At 26.9% G+C, this 19,477-nt stretch overlaps 1 protein-coding gene across 2 annotated transcripts; it reads left to right on the forward strand.

Moving 5' to 3' along the window:
• The first annotated feature begins 543 nt into the window (after positions 1-543).
• Positions 544-19,040, forward strand: LOC122270214 (formin-J-like). Of its 2 annotated transcripts, none has more exons than XM_043046796.2 (8): positions 544-712; positions 8,418-8,624; positions 10,999-11,302; positions 12,092-12,171; positions 13,631-13,706; positions 15,186-15,271; positions 16,741-16,792; positions 18,771-19,040. In XM_043046796.2, exons 2-7 carry the CDS (start codon positions 8,424-8,426, stop codon positions 16,777-16,779), a joined length of 786 nt encoding a protein of 261 aa, XP_042902730.1. In that variant the 5' UTR covers positions 544-712; positions 8,418-8,423; the 3' UTR covers positions 16,780-16,792; positions 18,771-19,040. The 2 variants fall into 2 exon arrangements, with proteins under 2 accessions (XP_042902730.1, XP_042902731.1); XM_043046797.2 differs by lacking the exon at positions 544-712 and adding an exon at positions 4,450-4,605.
• The last annotated feature ends 437 nt before the right edge of the window (positions 19,041-19,477 follow it).

Here is a 19,477-nt window from a genome sequence, read left to right on the forward strand (position 1 = left end):
ATTAATATCGTTATTAAGGAATTTAATACAAAAGTATTTCATTTTTTTATTACATATATATATATATATATATATATAATTGAAAAGAGAATCTGCATATTTAGTTTGTTAAGAATTTATAAAATTTGTAAAGCAAATTATGTATTATTATAATAACTTTCTTCCACAATACTCCTGCAATAAATTAAAAATTATTTTTTCAAAAATTTTGGATACTGTGAGTAATTGCTTTCAGTAGAATTTTTTAAGGCAGTTAACTTTAACAGGATCCAACTGTATTTTATCTTAAAATCAAATTTATTTATCTTAAAGTCAATACATTAAAAGTGATCTCTAAAAACTTTTAACATAGTGAATTATTTTCTTAAATTTTCTGACTAAAATAGCTATACCTATACCTATTTTTAGAAACACTAACTCATAGCCTCAACATCTACAGCCATTTCCTCGAATTCTGGCAAAAACTGGTTCTTGATTGACTTTTTTTCCCCACTACTCAGGGTCTTTCTCATTTCCACGTAGGTAGGGTTGTAGCAGGAACCTGTTTTTCATGTATACACTAGTACTTATTATGCTGAGACTTCTCAACCAATCAGATTGCTCAAGAGTGCAATTTCTTTAACCACGTGTCGAAAGAGATTAATTTAAATAGTTAGTTTTGTACAATTGCTGGGATTATTTTCTATAAGGAGGAACATCAGGATTATTTTCTGTAAGCTAATTTACTTGTATTATTTCAGTTCTTAATTTGTATGAATATTTTATTTTTATTTTCTAATCCACATTTTTAACAGAAATATGAAAATAACTTTAATTCTCCCTTGTTTTGATTTTCTTAGACAAAAATAGCAAGCAAATTCAATAGTTAAAATATTTTAATACGTTTTCGTTTCAAGTTTAGCATAGATTTTTAAATAACATGAAATCTAATACCGTTTTCTTATTATCTTTCCCTTTTTTTCTCTTAGAAAGTTTGAACCTTTTGTTTTTATTTATTTTTTACATATTTAACCTTGGTTTTTGTTACACTTATATTTAATTTTTAGGATTTTTTTTTCTGAATGAATGAGAAATGGCACAATATAATATTTCCAATAACAATATACTGAAAAAATATTAAAAGAAAACAAGTGTTTATAAAATATTGCCTTAGTATTTCTTAATTCGCTTTTCAAATCAAAATAAAATTATTAATATCGTTAATAAAGAAATTTGCTTCTCTAATAACCATTTTATTTTAAACATTAGCAGTAGTTTTTATAAATTTTCACCTCGAAGTAACCAAAATTTTTTTTAATTTTATTAATTTTCTGCTTATGTATATTCACAAAAAAACAAATTCTTAATTAGATTAGATGTAACACAAGGACTGCTAATTCATCTGCAACTCGATAGTTTGCACAGTTTAACAGTAGAGAAATTTTTGTGTCCTTATACAGTTATGCTTTTTATAGCAACTTTTTTGTGGGGTTTATTTCGTTATAAAGCGACAAATTATGTGAATCGGAATATTTTTTATTTATAGTTTTAAAGTTCGCTTATCCAAAAGTATAAAATATCTTTCTAATATTCTTTTAAAAATAATTTATTAAAATAATTTTACGATAATTTATAATTTTAATATTTTATTTAATATTGTTTGGAAAATCTTGAATTGTAGATTATACGAAGTTTAACTTCTTTTAAAACTATGCAATTTAAAGTGAGAGAATATGAAGTTTGAGTGAAATTAATCCGGATAGTTTCTGTGTTATCCAATTTTAAAAAGAGTTATACTTAAATTTTAAATTCTAGTGATCTTTGATCGATTTTGTTTAAATATTGCATTTTGTCAGTTAAAGTTACATCTTTTAAAATGATGCAAAAATTTTATTTAAGCAATACAAAATATTTTATAGTTATTCTTTTACAGAATTTTTCTTTTTTTTTTTACTTCGTTATATCACCTAAAATTAAAAAAAAAATTTTTTTTAAGCAATCATAAAACTCGTTTATCCAAAAGTAAAAAAATTGTTTTTTTGATATTATTTTAAGACAAATTTTGTAGAAGAATTTTTTTTGTAAAAAATTATAGTTTTATTATTTTATTTTATAATAGGCGAAAAACTTTTGAATTGTAGAGTAAATAAAGTTTTACTTCATTTTAATTACGAAAAATGAAATTTGAGCGAAATTAATTAGTTAGTTTCTGAGTTATCCAATTTTAAAAAGTCGTTTAGTTAGAATTTAATTTATTGAGAAATAATTGATCGATTTTTTTTTCATATTTTGTATTTTTGTATTTAAAGTTATCGATACCTTTTTATTAAAGTTATCAATACATATTTTAAAATGATGCAAGAATTTTCATGCGCAGCAATTAAAAATATTTTCGACTATAATGATATAAAAAAACAACAAAAATTAGTAAATATTTATTAAAAAAAATTTCACTTGGAATGTTCATGCTAATTTTCATTATGCATGCTAAAAGTGCCTTATATGTTTATAAATTTGTCAGACTATTTTTTTCGAAATACCAGTTTGCTTGAAAATTATTGCAAATTTCAAGTAATGTTAGGCGAATTTTTCTCACTTTTCTGCTTTACGTGAAAATTAATTTTGCCACTCAAAACTATAAGAAATAAGAATTTGAAACTTTAATAGTCTGTAGAAAAAAGTATAGAGAATACGACGAAATATAAAAATTAACAATGAACTATTAATTCAATAATTGTTTAGCTGTCCTAATGAGTTCGACTCAATTTCTTTTTAAAAAATTTCTTTTTTATTTTTTGTAAGCAGGGGTCTTAATATTATTAATCGTGAGTAATGTTTAAAATATTTTCTCAAAATTATGGCGAATTTGAGTAAGAGAGCTTCAAATTTACGTCCCGCTGACAGCTCTATAAGAAATTGTAACGCTTAAATATATGATAAATTTCTGATCTAGATCATTAATATTGTTACCTGTGTTTTGAACAAAAATCTTTAAAGCATTTCGAATAGGCAATGAAATAAAACTAAATATCTTATAATAAACTTCATTTTAATATGACTTTTATACAACTACATATAACTATATAACCATGTAACTATAATACAACTACATATAAATATATAACCATGAAACTATAATACAACTACATATAACTATGTAACCATGCAACTATAATACAACTACATATAATGTTTTTAAAGAAAAATTCGAAAAATCATTACGCAAGGCTTGATAAAAATAATAAGCCTTTTAAAATTTTAATCTTAACTAAAATAATATCAGTTTTTAGTTTAAAACTATGCTAATATTATACAAAATCAACATAAATGTTCGAATAATTTTATGATAAGCTATTTTTGTAATGTGTCTTAACGTAAAGAGATTTTCACAAAATCTTAGTTTTTTCTGAAAATGCATTTAAAGTATGCAATTTCCAAAATAACATTTGTCAACATGTGAACAAAAGCAACAGTTATAACTTCGCTTCTAAAGAATGGAGAACAAAAAATTACAAATCTAATGAAGGAAAATTTGAACGTTTCTTGCAGGGGAAAAAATAGTACGCTTGGATGATCTGTAGCCCGTTGATATGCAATACTTAGATAAAATTTGACTTGTAGAACAAGTCATTTTTATTTCTTAACAGGAATTTGTTCGCAAAATTCCGATTTGTCTGAAATTTATTACAAACTTAAATGCTTTGTTTGTGATTTTTTCTCAAAATTTTTGCTTTTAATTTTTTTTCTAACATATTTATCGTTGTAGTAGAAAATTATTTCCCTCACAAGGCCTTTATTTCTTTATAAGATCGTTCTCAAGTTGACGATCACAAGTAGCAAAAAGAGAGAGATTCCATGTTGCCAGATATAATTTTGAACTATAATTTCTTAAAATTTTTAAATAATAATAATTTTCTAAAAGTAATATATATATTTAGATTGTCAAGAATTTATATTATAATAACTTTTTACCATACTCTTGCAATAAATTTAAAAAAAATTCAAACATTTTTGATGCAGTGAACAATCGCTTTTAGTAGAATTTTTTAAGGAAGTTCACTAGGTCTAACTGTAGTTACGAACTTAAGTATTTTATTCAAATTCAATACATTAAAAATGATCTCCAAAAACTTTCAAAGAGTGAACAATTTTCTTAAATTTTTTTCACTAAAATATCCATAATGCAAACTATGCGTATACGTTTTATAGAAACACCAAGTCATAGCCGTAACATCCACAGCCATTTTCTCGAATTCTAACAAAATCTGGTTCTTGATTGCTTTATTTTTTAAAAACTATCCCCAAAATTTAGGGCATGTTCCTGCTATTTCGACCCAAAACCAAGTCCCCCTTTCCACAGTCCGAATCTTCAATCAATCAAATCTGTCAAAATTGGTGGGAGTTGGGGTGGGGGACGAAGATCCATGTAGGTAGGGCAGTGGCAAGAACCTGTTTTTCGTGTATACACTAGGGCTTATCGAGTAGAGACTTCTCAACCAATCAGATTGTTCAAGACCGCCATTTTTTTTAACCCATGTATCGAAGCATAATAGTTTAAATAGTTGAAGTAAGTCAGTAGTAACTAAGTAGTTTTAGTAGTTACACGTGTTATTAGGATTATTTTCTGTAAGTAAATTTACTTGTATTATTTTAGTTCTTAATTTTCATTTATATTTTATTTAATTCCTTAGTTTATGGCAAAGATATCCCTTTAGTTTAATCTAAAAGAGTACCCTTATGTTTATTATGTCTGTTTTTTTATTTAATTTGATTTTTATTTTTGCTAAGCTGAGGTTCTATCATTACCAATCTTGAATAATGTTTGAAAATTCAATAATGCTATGCTACTGGATTCGATTGAATTTCGTTTTTAAAAAGTCTTATTTAGCACTTTATTTTATTTTTGGTTAGCATTGTTCCTAATATTATCAATTTTGAGTACAGCTTAAACATTCGATGATTATAAAGCTGTCCTACAGGGTTCGTATAAATTTTTTTTTAAAAATAGTCTTATTTAGCATTTTAAAATTTTTTTTTTTGGTAAGCAAGGGGCCTAATAATGTCAATCTTGGGAAATGTATAAAAATGCATTAATTGTTAAGCTCTCTTACTGGGTTCGACTCAATTTCTTTTTAAAAACAGCTTTGTTTACTATTTTATTTATATTTTTGGCAAGCAGGTGTCGTAATGTTTAAAAATTCGATAATTGTTAAGCCTTATTACTGCGTTCGAGTACTTCATTTACTACTTCATACTTCATTTTAGTATTTCATTTTTATTTTGGTAAGCAGGGTTTTTAATATTATTAATCTTGAGTACTGTTTAAAAAATTTTAAAATATTTTCCTAAAATAAAGGCAAGTTTGAGCATAATAATTCGAGTTCATATCCTGCTAACAGCTCTATAAGAAATTGTAATGTTTAAATATGTAATAATTTTTTTTGGATCAATAATTTGGTTCCCTGTGTTTTGAACAAAAATTTTTTAATAGCATTTTAAATATACATGTGAAATAAAACTAAATATATTGTTCAATATCGACTTTCTGAAAGAGAAATTCGAAAATTCATTACGTAAGGCTTAATAAAACTAATAAACTTATAAAAATTTTTATCTTAATAAAAATAAAAGCAATTTTCAGCTCTAAGCATTGTTAACATTTTACGAAATCTACATAAAGGTTCGAAAAATTTTATAATAAACTATTTCTGTAATGTGTTTTTAATTTTTGTATCAATCTAAAAATATCTCTTTTTTTTATTATTTGGAACCAAATATGGCCTCGACAAGCCCAATTTATAATTAAAACGATTTATATACGTGCTCTTTGTTCGAATAATTCATTTACATCATTAGTTTATTTGATAATTCAATTAATAACAAACTTGGTAATGACTTTTTTTAAAAATAATTCAGACAGTCCTTGACCAATTTTTCATCAGTTTTCAAATGTCCCTTAACTTCATTAATGACAATTATTGGTAATAATTTTTTACCTTATTGATAATAATTTTGATTTCAAATGTTGAGTGAAAAACAAAATATATTATTTCATTAGTGATTGACTAATTTTTCATCTTTATTGACAACACTTTATTTTCATTAAAAGTCTAGAACAGATAAATTTAAAGCTCAAATGCTGCATGAAAATCAACATATAACATTTATATTTTAAATATTGAATGATAAACAAAATTTTATATTTTAATATTTTTTGACTTATTTTGCAACTGTCATTTACTTGTACTTACGATGCTCTAGAATATATTGTAAATTGTAGATTTTTTGTTTTATATTTTATTGGCAGATTTTCTGTGATAGCTCGCGGTTCTGAAAATTATAAATGTTTTTTTTAACAAATTTATGAATCTTCAATAGTAATTGTTTTTTAAAAGCATAATTTTATTTTTGTTACTGTAAGTTTTTTCTATTGTTTGTCATTTTTTTAAATTCTTTAATTCAAAAAATTATTATTGGCAAATTTTATAAATTTTTTAAAGGAGGAATATGTCTTAAGGATTTTAAAATTGATTTAAATTGTTAAGTTTCTAAGGAGACATTTTAAATGGATCTATCACATAAAGTGAGCATAGTTTGTAAAGCAAACCACATAGGATTGCATTGCAATCTTTAGGGGTTGGGAAGCACTAGCGAATAGGAGGAAGAGCCTATAATGGTTTAATTTTATATATTAATATTATTATTACTATAATATCTATATCTAGAATAGATTAATTAACAGTTCAAATGTGTTAGAATGAATAGCATTCAACATTTAACAGTTTTAAATTTATAGTTTAATTTTGATTTTAAATTCCAATGAATGATAAACAGAGTATTTTTCATAGTGCCTGACTTATTTTGAAACTGTTATTTAATGGCACTTAATTTAATTAATACAAAAAAATAGGTTGTTTATTTTTTTATTACTTAAATAGGTATTTATTTCTTTTGCTACATAAAAGGATGATGGTTATAGCATACTTTTATTTAATTACAAAGCAAAAGAAGTCTTTGTCATTGGGAGTTTAGGAAAATCTTTTTATAACTTTTTATTATGATTCATTTAAATAGATTTTTGATAATATTAGATTAACCTGCAATCGTATTCCTCTTAAACGATTACAAAGAAAGCTTTCATTTATTTTTCACGTTGATATCAAAATATTGAATTATCAAGCACGTGAATTCTCAAAAGCATAAAAATGGGAAAATACTTGTTCGCAAATTTCTGAATTCGTGGTTCTTTTCTTTCGTGGACAACGAAAAGTTGAATTAAAATGAGCTGTATGACTGGAAGGTTAGAAGAAAAGGTTAAAAACGTATAGTCCATATAAAAAAAAGTGTTCTATAGAAGAAAAGTATTTGTCTTTTAAAAGCATAATTAGTGAGTTGCTGCAGGTTTTCCTATGCATTCCATTTGTTTCAATTTTGAAATCATTCCGTTCTATAACTTATTATTTTTTAATTTAATTAAATTTTTTTTATTTACAATGAGCTGCACAATCGGTCTTGCCGATGAGCAGACCTAGTGCGTTCTCCAGAGGTGGTATCCACTCTTTCAGGACCACCACAATGGGTGAGATACCGTTGGTCAACTAGTAACTTAAAATTGACTGAAAATGCTGAATTTTTAAAAAGGAATTAGTTCTAACTATTTTAACAATTGACTAAAATTCTTAAGATTATTGGGTATAACTTAGCCAGCAAGCGAGAATGATTTGCTAAGCAACCCATATAAGATTGCATAACAATTTTGGGAATCAGCAGCGAGTAAGGGAAGAAGACTAATAGTTAAATATAAAATAGTAGTTTTAATTAAGATTATTTTAATTTAAATTTATTTTAATTAAATTTATCTTAATTAAATTTATTTTAATTAAATTTATTTTAATTAAATTTATTTTAATTAAATTTATTTTAATTACATTTATTTTAATTAAACTTATTATAAAAACAACTATTGTTTCAGGTCTGAATATTTAATATTTTATTTTTATAAGATTTGATAGATTATTGTTTTTTGTTTTTTAAAGCAGGAGAAAAAATTCATAATTCGTTGTTTTTTAATTTAATTGCCAAACCTTATTTTAAATGATAAGATTTTAAAGATTACTGTTTTCTTTTTTTAAAGCAGGAGAAAAAATTCATAACTCGTTGTTTTTTAATTTAATTGCCAAACCTTATTTTAAATGATAAGATTTTAAAGATTATTGTTTTCTTTATTTAGAGCAGAAGAAAAAATTCATAATTCGTTGTTTTTTAATTTAATTTGCCAAACCTTATTTTAAAGGATAAGATTTTAAAGATTGTTTTTTTTTAAAAGCAGGAGAAAAATTCATAATTAGTTGTTTTTTAGTTTAATTGCCAAACCTCATTTTAAATGATAATATAACGGTATAAATTTCACCCAATTAATGTTGTTTAAATTTTCTCAGATAACAATGGAAGATTACGATATTAATAATGTAGACTTCGGGAGGTTACTCACCGAAGAAGAACTTCTGAATTTAGATACCTGCATTAATTTTCTGAATCAAGAGAAGGAAAATCAGATTAACTTTCAAGATGTGTTAACTGAAGATGAACAGCTGAACCTTGAAAATTGCATCCAGAAAATATTAAAAGAAGATAGAATAACCCAGGTAAGTTTAACTGTGTAAAATATATAATTTTTGTGCACTTTTTAGCTATACTGATTTTTGATTAATTTATATGTTTTGTATGCACCACTTTAGAAACTTAACAGGCCTCTGCCCACGCAATTTAGGATTTTAGGTTAAATTTTTTATTTTGTGCTTTCTCGCTATAATAATTTTCAAAGGAGGTAAGTAAAAATTAAAAGAGTCGCTCTACTATACTTGGAGGAAATTTCTAGATTTTTCATGAATTAGTCCTCAAATTTTTAAAGCAATAAAATAATGTAATATGTAATTTTGAGTGAGTAATTTAAAGTTACATGTGTCACAGATTTTATATTTTTTTTAATCTACTCTTATTTGCAGCTTAAATTGATTAAAATCAATTTGGATAAAGCTAAAAATTTCATTTAACGTTTACTGCACAAAAATAAAGTTACTCATTAAAAATCTAAAAACTAATGTTTGTTTACTACTTAAATATCTTTCAAAAACTGTTGATTTCAGAATTGTACTGCCGAATTTTTACGAGAAAAACTTATAGAAAATCTATAATAGTGCACGCCTTATTATATCTATATTCTGATTGGGTGACCGAATTTTTTTTTTTACACGTATCGAAAAATGCCAAAGAATGTAAGCATCCATCTTCAGTTTATTTGGGAAAATTAAATGAGGAAGATAACAGACACATGTAGAATTCTCTCTTCCTGTGTCCATTTTTTAGGAAAATGAGTATAATCGGGAGAGGAAGGAATTCTTAAGTTCTATTTTATCCATCAGAGGTTATTCGGGAAAATTAAATGAAAAAGATAACAGACACATTTAGAATTTTCTCTTCCCGTGTCCATTTTTTCGGAAAATGAGTATAATCGGGAGAGGAAGGAATTCTTAAGTTCTATTTTATCCATCAGAGGTTATTCGGGAAAATTAAATGAAAAAGATAACAGACACATTTAGAATTTTCTCTTCCCGTGTCCATTTTTTCGGAAAATGAGTATAATCGGGAGAGGAAGGAATTCTTAAGTTCTATTTTATCCATCAGAGGTTNCGTGTCACGGTTTTTAGATTTGTTAAAATCAACTCTTATTTGCAGTTTAAATTGATGAAAATCAATTTGGATAAAGCGAAAAATCTAAAAACTAATATTTGTTTACTACTTAAATATCGTTCAGAAACTGTTGATTTTAAAATTGTACTGGAAAATTTTTACGAGAAAAACTTATAGAAAATCTATTATAGTGCACTCCTTATTATATATCAAATTCTATAGCATCCATCTTCAATTTATTTGGGAAAATTAAATGAGGAAGATAACAGACACATTTAGAATTCTCTCTTCCTGTGTCCATTTTTTAGGAAAATGAGTATAATCGGGAGAGGCAGGGATTTTTAAGTTATATTTCATCCATCAGAGATTATCTCAATTTTTCCTTCCTTACACTTTTTAAACATTACGCATACATCCGAAAGTTTATTTTAGAGAGCAGTATAAACATGAGAATTATACCAAAGCTGTAACAGCTTGTTTAATAAAAACTGCAACATACATATAACAGAGCAGATATTTGAATAAAGAAATCAAAACAAAATCCCAAAAATCTTTGATAATTAAAAGTTTCAGCTATCTCACTAATAATTGTGTTAGAATTGATGTAATCAGTAACATAAATGCTTGAATTGATTTAAAGAAAGGTTTGGTAATCATTAATAAAAGAAAGTCTGATTCGATAAATTCACACAACTTATTCAACTGACTTATTTGAAGTCATTAATGCACAAAAACCAAATAAACATATTTTCGTTTAGAAATTTTTCGAAGAATGTGCTGAGCTTTCTGCGCATGCTCGGAAAATTCGACCATTTTAAAATAACATCAATGAAAGGAACACCGGGCATGTGTGCATTTCAGGCAATGGTACTAATCTAACCTGAGGGTGAAAGCAACATGGAAAAAATTTTTTACACCTTTGTTTTTCTGTATCTGTAGTGCCATTACTTTTTGGAGTATATAGCTAGGGAAGAATATGCTATGCTCATATTTAACCTATTCGTAGTTTTGTCATATTATAACTATGTCATATATGACATATGTCATATATCATATTATGACATTTTTAAGCACTGCTTTAATTTCTTAGTAAAGCATATAAGCTATTACATGACTCAGCAATAGAATTAATTCCGGAAAAAGTTTTAAATAATTTAGTTCTTAAAGTTATTTAGTTGTACAATTCAGTTGTCGGAATATACAATTTTTGCAGTTTACATGCTAATAAATACAAGTAATTTGATCAGATTTCCCATTTTATGATAAACTGAATTTACATTCGTGAGAATATATTCATTGAAATTCATTTATTCATTTACTTTCTTACAGAATCCTAATGAAGTGCCGAAAATGTCGTTGAATCAACAAGCTTTGCTACAGAAGCCTTTAGCTCAATGGCACCGTCAGCAGCCTCAAACCCAATGGCACAGTCAGCAGACTCTAACTCAATGGTTTAATGAAGTGACACCGAAAATGCCGTTTAATCAACAAGCTTTGCCACAGCAGTCTTTAACCCAATGTCACATTCAGCAGCCTCTAACTCAATGGCACCGTCAGCAGCCTCTAACGCCCCATCAGCAGCCAAGTGTATCCAACCAGCATTTCTATCAGCCTGTAGCTGCATCTGTTAATAGTATGTTTTTTTCGATATTTTAGTTTTAGATTATTAGATTTAGTTTTAGATAAAACGTGATTCCCCCCCCCATAAATTTGACTTTCCAGCTTTAAAAGTAATGAGGTAGTCGCAATTTGGAATATTTGGTTGCTGTAGATATTTCAGTACACCCTCAGAAAATATAGAAACTTCTTATTTTTATTTTTGCTCACTTTCAAAAATCTAGAATTAACTGAAATGGTTAAAAAATACGTTTTAATGTGAAATATTTGTTCCTTTAGTAATAATATCACAATAAAAAAAAATTTTAATAATAATTTACGAAATGTATTTAATCTGTAGCTTGATGTTAAACAGTTGCAGCCATGATACGCAAACCTGAATTTAAACTGATTTATTTTAAATCACTCTAATAGTTGGAAACCAATCTGTTAAATGTCATTGAAATGCACGTTTATAGGTTATTGGAATTAATAGTCGATAAAGTTAAGAAATTGGTCTCCATCCCTTTCGATGGTGATAGTTAAGACTCAATGGCACATGCTTTAGAGCAGATAAAATTTTCTAGCTTGAACCAAAATACATTTTAATTAACATACTCTTTTAATTCTTTGAAAATAGCCGGAATATACAGAATATTTCAACAACAAACGAAAGAAACTAGAAACTATATGATTTTTCTAGATATATAGCGTTTTGAATTACTCTTAGACTTGAATTACTCTTGATTTACTTTTTGACTCACTCTCATTACTCTTGAATTACTTTTGAATTCCTGTTAAATAATTTTTATTCCATTTTTCTTAGCTTTGCCTTATAATAATGCACCCTTGGGATCATCTGCATGCTTTTCAAAGTTTGGTCAAAATACGAGAAAAATGAAGAAGGTAATTAATATTTTTTATTTTCAAACATAATTAAAGCATCTTTCAAAAACTTACAAGTGCAATTTTATATATTTTATTTAAATTTTAATTTTTTGATTTTTACGCGACCCGATAGTTAGAATCAAAACCATTTTTCAAGAAGTGTAAATTGAAAACAACAAAGATGAGAATTATGCAGCATAATATTTGTAATTAGCAATTACAAATTTAAAAAAAATGTTTTCCTAAAAATAAATTTTTCATTCTGGAAAATAAGACAAATGCTACAGTCTCTACTGATTTACTCAAAACTTTTTTACATCCATTTATTCTTCTGTTACGAACAATTCAGATCGTGTCAGGAAGTTAACGCATTGCACAATTTGGCAATAATTTTACAATAAAATTTACACAATTCATAACTCGAAACAATCAGAACCATTTTTCAAGATGCATACATGAAAAATAACAAAGGGGATGGACAATGAGCTGATAATATGAGATAAACATCTGCAAACTTTGTTTCCCTTAAAATTGATACTCTTCTTATTATTTTACTCAAAAAGCACCATCAAAAATACCTTTTAGTACATAACTTATTTTTCTTCATTTTAATTATTGTTAAGATTTTTTTTAACTCTGTGGAAACACGTTTTAGTAACACAAATATAAACAAAATAAACTCGTTGTTTCAGTTAACTTTAGAAATGCTAGATCAGTAACGTATCTCCGATCTACATTACTGAGATTGCAAAAATGATTGAACGTGTAAGAAACGCAATAAATCTTTAAAGTTTTTATTTACAGCAATAGCTAATGTTAAAGCAATATGAAAAAATCATTATTTAAACATCTCTCCAGAACGGAATAATTAAGAACTTAATGCGATTTTTAGGATCGAACTTAAAATTGCTCCTTGTAGTCGATGTCCGAACTTCAAAATCAGAGTACTAACGGTTCTTGACTTTAAAAGATTCAAGATAACGTTACGGGACCACAGACAGACAAAAATAATATGTTAACACGAGAGAAATGCTTAAAAAAATATAGCAGCAGCAAAATAAAAATTGCTAAGTCTGTTATGTTATCGTTTCGTTAAATTATTTTAACATTTGTATTGCCACCAAGGTCATTTTGAAAAGTCATGGCATGACGTAAGTCATTGAAAGGAATAAAGTAAGTGTCAAAAATATGTAGACATTATAAAATTAATATTCATAAAGTAATTGTCATAAATACTTAAATATTATAAATTTATTAAGCAATTATTTAAATCAAGAAATAATTTTTTTAAAACTTCATTGTTTATATGATGTATGGGAAAGAATCCAAGGTAGACTAATATGATTTTTTTTGTAACTAGATTAATTGAAGAAAAAAACATTTGAATTTAGAGAGTAGGTTGATAGATATTGATTAATCATAGTTTTTTTAAGCTTTAAATTACATTTATTATTTAATCACTTAATTTTTTTTTCAGACTCATGCAATGGATCGCCGAAAAAGGCCTTATTGCAGAAGACAAAGTCAACCAACTGTAGCTGCATTTGAGAATAGTATGTAGTTTCTTATATTTAAGTTTTTGAACTATTGCATTCTTTGTCTTATGTCCTAGAAACCCCTTCATGATGCTTTGGTTAAAATATTGCTTCATAGCATATTGATCCTTACAGTATATATAATTAGATGCGTAATAGAAAATAGGATTAGAAATATAATAAAAACTTATTGGAATAAACATAGAGGTTCTCTTCGGGAAGCATTCCTTTATGAGAGGCATTTCGAAATAGAGAATGTTCAGATGTAATCTCAATCTTATATTGATCTTATCTTAAGATAAAAAGGATAAAAATTGCTCACTATAATGCAAAAAATATATGTTTACTTTTTCTTATATGCATTGTGCAAAATAAAAATTTAAACTCTCTGAATATTTTCTGACATAATGGTGCGCTTAAAATGCAGTACATACAAAACAGTATATTTTAACTACTTAATGAAAACTGACAAAAAGAAACTTTCTCTTAATAAATGTCATTTTCCAAGTTGTAGTTTTAATACATTATAAGGTTTATATACAGATTTTTCATATTTTACTAAATTTTAGATTATACACATATAGATAATATATATTTTTTATGAATTGGAGTTTAGGAGGGATCCATTACAATATAGGTTGGAACTTATTTATTCTTAATTTTTGAGTATTTTTTTAAAGTTTTGAAGTAAACAACAAAAATAAAATTTAAAACATTAGTTCTCAAAAATTAATAAAACTTAGCTATTTATATGCTGTATATTGCTAAAATGTATTTTGTTTCAATAATTATTTAATATTTAACTTAAAAACGACCGAAATTTCTCTCTAATAATAAGCATTATTTAATTAAATTTTTACATTGTATATTTAATCCGAATGCATTAGTTCTGATTATTTGAAAGCAGTGCATTGAGCATTAAAGCTTTAAACATATTAAAGTATTTGTATTCTTTCTCTGTCTTTTCTGTAAGATAATATATTAATAATATGCTATCAGACAGTAAATAGAGGTGAAAATGATAAGCCGATTAAATTAATAGTAATTAATCAGACTTTTTAAAAATTTTAACTTTTAACTTTTTTATGCAGATTAAGATGACAAAATTTTAATATAAAAAATGCTTTCTAATGCTTTTCTCCTTATGCTTTCTAATGCTTTTCTCCTTATGCTTTCTAATGCTTTTCTTCTTATGCTTTCTAATGCTTTTCTTAATGCTTTACTAAATGCTTTTCTTTTAGTAGATTTGAAATACAACGTTTAAGCGAAACAGATGATTTTTTATTTTCTGAAATTAATATCTTATTATAATTCTTTGAAAAGAGTTTAAATGACGTTTTTTGCGTTTTTAACACAACAAAAGTTCTTAAAATATCTGATTTATCAGTGAAACACAGTGCTTTTTGTTAAAATGAACCACAATGATTGATTGAAATACAAATAAGCTTTTTTCGTGTAATTTTTGTTTAATAACTTTTTTCCCTTATCTATTTTTAGACTGCTCTTACGTCAGCCCCAGTGGACTTTCGGAATCTTCGGAATACTTCTCAAAGTTTGAAGAAAATATTAAAAGTTTAGAAAGGGTAACTTTTATTTTTAATTAAATTTTAATTCCTTTTGAAGTTTTTAAAAAAATTTGTAAAATTCTTAAAAATTCAGCTTTGTTTTCTAGTTTCTGCCCAAAATTGAAAAGGCTTTTTCATTATCTCACAAAGTGTGAGTCACTATCGAATAAAAAGTGAGAAAGGCAGGATGAAATACATAAAATAAATTGCCTAAATAAACTTTTGGGTACTTATCCTTTCAACTTTTTTTTCTCTGCCATTTAAACAGGTTATGATATTTTCCCTCATATTTCTCTCAGTTTAGATTCTCTTGATCTGAATAGTGATTTTGTTTTTTCCGTGTTTAAGTTTTGATTTGTAACATTAATGTGTATACTTGACTCTATTGGGTGGGATTTTAAAAATGTATACTAAATACAGCCATTAAGGAAGACCCTGCATAATTGCCGAACGTTTACGGTTTGGTCGCAACGCTAAATTACAAGGTATTGAACCTTCTCAAATATTTGTTTTCTTAAATTTCTAATAAGCTGCACAATCAGTCTTCCCGATGAGCAGACCTAGTGCGTTCTCCAGAAGTGGTATCCACTCTTTCAGGACCACCACAATGGGTGAGATACCGTTGGCCATGTTAATTTGGACGTCTAATTTCTGCCACACTAGTTGACAGCACCGAGACTCTATTTGGATGCTAAAGTGCACTAGGAATTTAATTTTGCCGGAAAATTTAAGAGCCACTCCAGTGATCTTTTACATGTCGCATAATCATACGACATGGCCGCTGAGGATTTTCTACATCCCGAAAATCCGGCGTCTGGGACGAGGATCGAACCCGCAGACTTGGGCTCAGAAGGCCAACGACAAATCACCTTCTCGAATGTAACTCAAATCTAAACAATTCTTCAATCAAATCAAACTGAAAAAAACAGTTAACCTTTGCACCAGAGCAGTGAAGAAGAGTAATATCTCTATTACGAAGGTTTAATTATTAGTGCACAGTTAGGTTAACTATCTAGAGCAAAGGGTTATGCAATGCCAACTACAAATGCCTACCACTCTTAATGTTAAAATATTTATGGTCTGCAAGAAAATTTAGCGTTTAGTTACAACTTTACATCTTAAGATTTAGTAATCCACGGGCATTATATTGCAAGAATGAAAGCACTGAGTTTTGTAACTTTTATTAGTTGCGACCATTTTTTAAGACCTTTAAATTTGATTAGTAACAAAGTTAAAGATTAGTAACAAAGTTACAGTTAATATTAGTAGATTAGATAGTTAAAGATTAGTAACAAATTAGAAGAATATAATCTCTGCAAAAAGCCCATAAGTCTGTTACGCTGTTTGAATATTTTTTTAGTTTGACCATAAACTGCATAGATTCAATTGATTCTAATTTCTTGAAGGACCGGAGAGAAGTTACTTTACGGGCCATATAGTTTATTATATTTAACTGCATTACTACATAAAATATTATATTTTTTCAGGTGTACTGTACCAGAGATGTTCAAAGTAAGTTTACGTAAAAAACAGTAAAAAGTAAGTATACAAAAAATAGTAAGTATGCAAGTAAGTAGAAAGTTATTTCTACAACTCATTGTGTTTTAAGTGTATATCGCTAAACCTGCGAGATTGAAAAGGAAAGTTGTCACTGTTGTTACGAATTTTGCACAAATTTAGTCTAATTGGATACCTCCAAGTGACGTCATCGGTGGCAAATTATGACCTCCGTTGATTCAGAAGCCAATCAAATTCAACAAGACGTCGCTTAGGGGTATAGCATTAAATCTGATTTAAAACACATGGTTAAGTATAATCACTTATTCTTCGAGACATGCATGCATCCAATAGGAAGGCATTTATGAGCCCTAGTTGTTGATCTGTAATTTAATTTCTTGGGAGACTGAAAACGTAAATTATTGTTTTTTAAACATATGCATAAAAAAGTTTAATTTCTCGATTCAAACATGCAATTTAATCGTAAAAAATTTTAATGTAATGCAGAGTTGGTCTCAGAGATTCTACAGGGAAATCTTAATTTTTATTACCAAATGCGTCTAGTTTTAATTCTCCACCCAGCCCTCTTTAGATTAGGTCTCAATTTGAAAATTGATCTATATCTATATATATGCTAATGTTTTTAAAAAATATATATAAGTTTTTTGACCGCTCCTCCCCCCCGCTAAAAAAAAAGAATTAACATTTTTATGTTATTAGAAAATTATGTAACTGCTTAAAAGTAACTACTAGAATGTAACTTAATAGTTAAGATATTATATTTTTTTAAAGTTATTTGACCAATAAATTACAATTTGAATAAAGCATTTTTAGTAAATACACATTGACAAACTGGGACAATTTGTTATTGGCTTGAATCTTTTAACTGCAAAAGAAACATTTTCACGTTACATTCAATTTCGTAATTGAGTTCCAATTATTTATGTATATTTTAAAACGCTTTTAACATATTAATACTATTCGACTTATAACGAGTTAAGAGGTCTAAATTAAAAATGTAACGCTAACTACAATGCATTGTAAAGTTGGTCAAACTGTTAAGTAATAGAATTTTCATCAAATGTCATAATATATCGTTAAACAATATTTCTAAATGAGTTGTTTAAAGTGAAAAATTTTATTTGACAAGGTAATTTTTTTTATCGTGCTTGACTATTTCATTGAGATAGAAGCATTAAAAATAATTATTTTTTAATTTGAATGAATATTTAGCATCTTGGACACTTGGTTAATTATTTATTTAACATTAATTTTAAATTTAGCTAAATGTTATTAAGTTTACTGTAAATTATATTTACAATGATTTTTATCGCATCGGTAGATCATGAGTTCTTGAATCGTGATTTTCAGAATCTACTTATCTGAGTAGTAACGATTTCAGATGAACTTGTTTATTATAGTTTATTGAATGGGAAATAAGAAATTTTTAGGGTGGGTCTATTCTTTTAAAAATATTTTCACAAAATAACGTGTTAGTTTTTTAAAAATATAATTAACTAAAAATTCTGCCCTCTACGATGAAGTTTCATGCTAGAATATACGTTAAAATTATGTTTCAAGTTTAGCATAACTTTTGAAATTTAGCCGTATCGTGATTTATTGCTTGCAAAATACATTAAAATATCTTATTTAGTTGAATTAGATTTTAAGTTAGTTTATTAAAAACTAAATAAACATACCTTTATTGATAGATATTTTAATTAGAAAATATATTTTGACAAATATCTAACTAAAAATATGCATGTTCTATACATAAAAAGAATAGGAATAAGTTCTTCTGAAAGAAAAAGAATTTGAAATTATTCTCTATTCGAATACAGAGATAATGTTTAAAGTAATGTACTGATCACTGCATTTTAAGTACCGTTCTTCAATGGTTATATTTGACATTATTTTTGAAATTTTTTCCATTGAAGCAATATTTTAATTTTACTGTATTGTAGATAGATTGCTAATTCTATAATATTTTACTAAATTCCTTTCATCATTCTAATTATAGGTTCTTCATTATCCGGAGCTTCATTAGGGGCTTTCATCAGTTTACTTATTCGTCAGGGCACCTTCATCGCATCTAGAGGTTCATCATCATTATTTTTTATTCCAGTAATCTGGCCTTATTTTTTTAATATAATATAACAAAGAAATCAGATAAGTAAAAAAGTTTTCTCTTCATACGTGGAAAAATTTCATTTTTGTACATGGATATTCTGTAAATATTCTGTAAAATTAGTGTAAAAAAGATTTTAATAAATTTTCTCCCAATGCATAATTGCTTGTGCTTTTTTTTAATACAGTGTTTATTGTTTTAATACATATGTCTAAATTTATAAAGTCCAATTATAAAATATGGGCCGTATAGGAGTTTTACCGATAATTAAAATTGGGCCAAATAAATGTTTTCTTGAAAATTCCTTTTTTTTTAATTTTGGGCCGGGATAGCTTGGTCGGTAGGGCGCTGGGCCCATGTCCGAGAGTTCGCGGGTTCGAACTCCGCCGGCTGAAGACTCCCCGTGCAGTTGGTGACGTTAAATTATGTCGAGTAGCAAAATCCTCCATGCTCCCATAACAAATCAAAACCTCTGGGGGTACTGGATTGGAGATCGATCGTTCTCTGATTCAGGTCAAAATTACGATCTGTGGATGTATGAATGGGTCCTCCTTATAAACGAATGTGGCAGAAGTCGAATTCTTGGCACTAAAAAACAA

The sequence above is a fragment of the Parasteatoda tepidariorum genome, chromosome 9, assembly GCF_043381705.1.
Source record: "Parasteatoda tepidariorum isolate YZ-2023 chromosome 9, CAS_Ptep_4.0, whole genome shotgun sequence".
Classification (NCBI taxonomy): Eukaryota; Metazoa; Arthropoda; class Arachnida; order Araneae; family Theridiidae; genus Parasteatoda; species Parasteatoda tepidariorum.